Source organism: Gracilinanus agilis, chromosome 5, assembly GCF_016433145.1.
Source record: "Gracilinanus agilis isolate LMUSP501 chromosome 5, AgileGrace, whole genome shotgun sequence".
In the NCBI taxonomy this organism is placed as follows: Eukaryota; Metazoa; Chordata; class Mammalia; order Didelphimorphia; family Didelphidae; genus Gracilinanus; species Gracilinanus agilis.
Window position 1 is genome coordinate 81,207,698 of NC_058134.1, and position 6,000 is coordinate 81,213,697.

A 6,000-nucleotide genomic window follows, 5' to 3' on the forward strand; every position below is an offset into this window, starting at 1 on the left:
CAGGACTTAAAAGAGAGCCACTTTCTCCTAGGGTGATGAATGAACTCCCAGAGATAGAGCCAGGAACAACAGTTTTTGAAACCTTGACCTGAATTTCCAGTAAACTGTTAACTAAGGAACAAAAGAGTCTTAAGAAGGCCTTTTCCATTAGATATCAATGCACAATTGGTGGAGTTGTGAATTGGACCAACCATTCAGAAGAAAAATGTGGAACTCTGTCCAAAGGACTATAAAATTGTGTATACATACCCTTTTGACCAGTGATATCCCTTTTGGGTCTCTATTGCAAAGAGATCAAAGAAAAGAGAAAAGGACAATTTTGTACAATATTTCTAGCAGCTCTTTTTGTGGTGGCAAAGGATTCAGGCAATGTCCATCAATTGGGGAATGGCTCATCAAAGTGTCATATGTTATTATTAAATATTATTGGGCTGTAAGAAATGATGAGGGCATAGTTTCAGAAAAAAACTGGGAAATCTTATATGAACTGATGCAAAGTGAGGTAACAAGAGAACACTGTAACAGTAATATTGTAATGATGATCAACTATCAAAGAGTTATTCTGAGCAATACAATGTTCCAAGACAATTCTGAAGGACTCATGATGAAAAATGCTATCCACCTTAAAAGAGAGAACTGATGAATTCTGAGTGCAAACTGAAGTCAAATTTTTTTCCCTTTTTTATATTTCTTGCCTTCCCCCCACCCCCCAAAATGACTAACATGGAAATATTGTGCATGACTTCACATGTATAATTTGTAGGGTTCCAGGTATAAACAAATCTTGAAAGTATTTAAGATACATTCAAAGCCTGGCTTATGAGCAATGTGTTTATGTACCAGACTTATGGATATAGTTCTAATATTTCACAAGAATAATATTATGTAGCAGACTTATGGATAGAGTTCTAATATTTCACTGAATTGGAGCTTAAATCTGGTGGTATTCTAACCCCTCCCCACATCCCCAGTCCAGAAGGCTGGCCAGCAATTTCTACAGCTTCTTTGTAATGTCAAAGGCACTCAATTAGCATTTATATGAGATAGGGCCAGTGTGCAGAAGGTGAAATGAACTACTGGTCTGGGCATTGGAGCTACTCCATTATCTCAGGATCTGGCTCTTTTATCTAGTCATAGATTACTAATGTGATACTAATTTTTCTACTACATAACCTATTTGATTAACCTTCCCATATCCCTCATTCCTAAAAAACCTCAGTAAAAACCCAGTCTGTCTGTCTGTCTGTCTGTCGGAAGAAGAGAGAGCTCGTCCAACATCAGAGCTAGACAGCACAGGCTTAATGTTATGCTGAAGTATCCTGTGTCTCTGTGCCTCACTTCATTCGCTATGTCTTCCCTTCCTTGATCTTTAAACCCTTCAACCCATATTCCCTCAGTCCCTGGCTTCCCTTTCAAGTGGTCAACCCATGCAAAAATATTTTGTAGCTGTTGGTCAACTACATAATTGATCTCATATTGCTCACTTTTTCAATGGGTGGGAGAGAGGCTAAATATAAAAATATATTAAAAAATAATTTATTAAAAAAAGAAGAGTAACATGTAGTCAGAAATGCCAGATCAAGAAGAAAAAAATAAAATTGGCCCCCCAATTTGTTCCACAAAGGAAAAAACAGAATGCTTGCAGGAGAGGATAAGGATGGAGGATGTCCTTTGCAAAAATTCTCTTGAAAGCTTTATTTTATTTTACATAATCTAAATAACACAATTTCTAATTCCAAAGCAAGCTATTTTATTCTAAACATATATAAATTAATCCATGTAGTGTTTGTAATCTCTTGCATTCTTTTTCTATTCTCCTTATGAAGCTTCCTAGAATCCATCTAAAAAAAATTTACCCTAGAGAAAATCACTTTAGAGCACATATGTAATCTTGAGGAGGAGTGATAAGGAATGAGAGAAGTTTTTCCATTCTCCTCTGCATAGCTACAGGTTCCAGGATTTTGTAACTTTTCCTACCAAGAAATTCAGGAAATTACTTTAGCACTATTCATTTCAATTCCATGTTTTTGTTTGTTTGTTTTTTTATCACATCATATATCAAGATTATTCAAAATTTAAAAATCTGCTGCTTAAATTTTTTGATATCCAACCAACTTCTATGGACCACTACAAATCAGAGGTTAAAAGGATAAAAGTTAGCACTTATCACAAAGGTGATAACAATGATTTACTGGTAATTTTAAATAACTCTACAGAGAAGATGAAAGTCCTTTTTTCACACAATTTTAAAATTGCTTATACTCTGACACTAATATTTAACAACTGCTGAAGGATGACTAAAAAAAAAAAAACCTAATAGAAGAAACAGAATCTAGACAAGATTGGCATTCTAGCTGCTTTGTAAATATTAGTAATGCTTACTTTGATGGAGTAAACACCTATGTGCCCAGATAGGCTAACTAAAACTTAAAATTTATATACATTTAAGTCTTAAAATCAAGTTTTGTTTTAAGAACATCTAAATAATCAAATAATCAATGACTTTATCCCTTGCTATCTCTAATATATCAGTGTTCACTATAGTAAGCAACAGAAAAACTGGAGGCTTTCCTTCAGCTCAGTAATTAACGGTTACCTATATATTAATAAAGTACTTTGGCAAGTGCCTGAATTATCTGGTTTGGGCAATATAATGGATCAGGAATTTAAAAAAAAATTGGAGGGAGTGGCAAATGCAGAAATAATTCAAGTGAATTTAAATTATCATTTGGCAGAATGATGGCTGGCTAATTCTGATAGGCACTAATTTCCTTTCCCTGAATAAATCATTTGCAAATATATTAGAGGGAAGTTGATACTAGCTAGGCTAGTTTCCACAGGATTCCTTGAAGCACACAGAGATTGTAAGCAACAATATGCAAAGAGGGGCCTTTAAAATGCATTGTTTCACCACATTATAAATATTAGATAGACCATTTCTCAACTCCTGACCTTGAAGCCCCTGCGTGACTTTGAGAAGTCACAGGCCTCAGGAACCTGTGAGTCACATTCCCATCCGCCTCCCAGATGATTTGTTCTAGTGAAGTATCTGATTCAGGCCTGCAAGTCCTTTATGCCCTTCATGTTATTCCTAGATGTCCTTAGATTAATAGTACGGTGCCTAGTACATGGGAGGAACTAGTGAAATAATAAACATCTGTTTAAAGAAGGAATTCCTAAAGTACCAACAGATGTTTACTCCTTCTCCACTTGCTGCCTACCGTTTTTTTTTTTTTTCCACTCATGTTTCTTTCAAACAATCGACTAACAAAATACAGTCTCCACATTCTATTTAACGCCGAAATCGACACTTAGTACCCAATTAACTCTGGCAAGGAAGCGAAAGGGGAGGGGGCGGGAGGAAGAGTGTAGGCGGGGCCGAGGAGTAGGTGCCTTTAACTGTCCATATAAGGTTGTCAGATTGGAGTCAGGTCAGGGATGTGCCAGGTCTCAGAAAGCGGGCAGAAATGTCACCCCAGCTGCTACAAAGCCCACCTGGGCTCCCCAGTATGACTTATCTGCAGCTTTAGAACACGAGGGAGGGTGGAATGAGAGGGAGTTTTGCACTCCGGGGGCTTCCGGGACCGCTGACCTAGGCTGGACAGCGCAGCCCAGCCCAGCCCAGTGGAAACGAATCTAGCCTTTGGATCTGGGAACCTAGGACTCAGCCCACCCGAGGAGGATTCCCCCATTCTACTATGGCTTGAAGAGGAGGAAAAGGAGGAGAAGGAGAAAGGCAATTTCCCCTAGGATGACGCACGAAGGCGGAATTAGGAAGGCCTGGGAGAGAATCACGTACATACGCGGGGCGAAAGGAGGAGCCTCATTATCCCACCGCTACCAAGCCTAGGTCCTCTAGTCAATTGGGGACTCTTTCTTCCTTAACTTGAGCAAGAAGCCAGCCCCCTCAAAACCCCCTTCCTCACGCACTCAAGAGCCGGAGAAGCCATAACAGACACTACCTATAACTTGAGTGTGACAAGCTAGGGATCAACTCGGTCCAGAGCAGGGAGGATTTCAATGATCAGGTTTATTTGGTGGGTGTGGGGGGTTGCAAGCAAGAGCCATACCATTAATTAATGCGGAGGGACTCTGAGCAAGTCATTTCCCTCCTTAGCTTCGATTCAGTCAGTAAACTAGGAGGGTTGAATTTGATGATATCCTGAGAAAGATTTTTCCCAGCTTTAGGATGCTATGTTTCTAAGATGGCTGTTCCATCCCTTTGACATGCTTTTGATTTGGACAGCAACGCTTGCCAGATTAACTACTGGTTTGCAGCCTTGAGTTGATGCCAGGGTGAGAGTGGATATATGAAATCAAAGATCTCATTTTCCACAGATCACAGGCGGTATTTGGAGAAAGGGGACAGAGCCAGTGTAAGTAAATATCATCCATAAAATCTCAGCCTTAGAAGCCTCCCCAACGCTCAGATAGGGAACTGAGTCCTATAAAGAGGAAAGCTGGAAAGAGGCTCTCTGATGTTCTGGCTGTGAGGTTGGGAGAAAGAGGCAGACAGGGCGTGACAACTTCTCAGGCCAAAACGTTAGCAAGCTGCCAGGCTGCGCAAGGAAACGTGGGCAAGGCCCCCAGAACTTCCCATAGACCACAGCCTCCCTGCAATGCAGCAATAGCCAAGGATCCAGACATCCCACTCCTCACACCTCAAACTCCACCCCAGCTCCTACCCACCCACGGGAGAGCGACTCCAAACCAATGGAAAGGCTAGATGCCAAACAGTGAGCAAGAGCCAGGGGAACTCAGGAGGTTCTCTTGTTGGGTTCCCCCCCCCCCCCACGCGAAAAGGAGAGCTACAACTACACCGAGGAGTAGAAAACACATTAGTCCTTCCTTAACCCTTACCCCTCCGGGCAGGCATAGTCCAGCCGGGGTTCAATTCCCCAGGGTTGTGTGTGGAGGAACACGGTGGGAGCTTCCAACCCTTAGCATGGCGCCAGGCACATACACAGGAGGCGCTTAATAAGTGTTTACTGATTGATCGTTTCCCAGAAGTTGCACCAAGCACTAATCATCTCACGTCTAAATTTCCGTATAAATAATACCAACCTCCTCTGGGTTTAATTCGCCACCTGCCCCACCCCTCCCACACACATACCCCAAGACCCTAATTTGTAAGAAAAAAATAACTGCTTTATCAGGATCGGACCCACCACCCACATTCCAACCCTGGGAGACCCCTCCCATGGATGCCCACACCTTCGGGGGAGGGGGCGCGGGCGTGGGTGTTACCTTGGGCATCGCCGCCGCTAGTAAGGACCGCGATGACTTTGCCAAGACCAATTAGATTCCGATTTGGGTTCGGCTCGTTCTTACGCTCAGCCATGGTGAGAGATGGGACCCAGAGGGGAGATATGGATTTCTGCCGTGTCCGCGGCCCGCTTCTGCACTGGGATCTTAGGAGTCGCGATTGCAGTCTCTATCTGCCTAGGTTGTCAGAGCATCCCCGCTGTCCAACCCCAAGCTCCAGCAGCTGCTTCGCAGTACCTACCGGCCGCTGCACGCTCCACCCCTCCGCCCAGCCCGCCTCCTCCCGGGCAACGTTTCAAGCGCGGATGGACGGCGGCTCTAGCCAATCCCCACGCGCTGCAGGAGGTCCCTGGACCAATGCCGGGTCGGCGTTGAAAGCTCCCAAGTTGGGTCGGGTTTGGAACCGGGTAGAGGTGGAGGCGGAGGTAGAGGGGGGAAGCCCTACCGGGTGGAGGTTGGGGTTGGAGGTTTAGTAGAAGAGGTGGGAGTCCCCTTGCAGGTGCCAAACAGAAAGTGGGGCAGCTGAGGGTTTAAAGAGCCACACTGGGAAAGCCGCCTTGGTTAGATTAGTGACGCTCATCTCTGCTGTTTTACGGAAAGGTACTAGCTAGACAGAGATGGGTGGCAAAACCTAGTGTGCACAAGGACTTTGCCCCACTGGCGGGGAGGCGCTTGAGCTGCTGCTGCGTGACGAGATGCATGCTTCCACCTCCTCCTGGCTGTCACTCTGTGCCT

At 43.8% G+C, this 6,000-nt stretch overlaps 1 protein-coding gene across 1 annotated transcript in view; it reads right to left on the reverse strand.

Moving 5' to 3' along the window:
- Nucleotides 1–5,423, reverse strand: part of LOC123249362 (phosphofructokinase, platelet) — an 87,282-nt gene extending 81,859 nt beyond the window's left edge. The window contains exon 1 of the mRNA XM_044678365.1: nt 5,248–5,423. Coding sequence (XP_044534300.1) covers nt 5,248–5,341 — 94 coding nt within the window. The 5' untranslated portion in view covers nt 5,342–5,423. The remainder of the gene's footprint in view (nt 1–5,247) is intronic.
- Between the last annotated feature and the right edge of the window lie 577 nt (nt 5,424–6,000).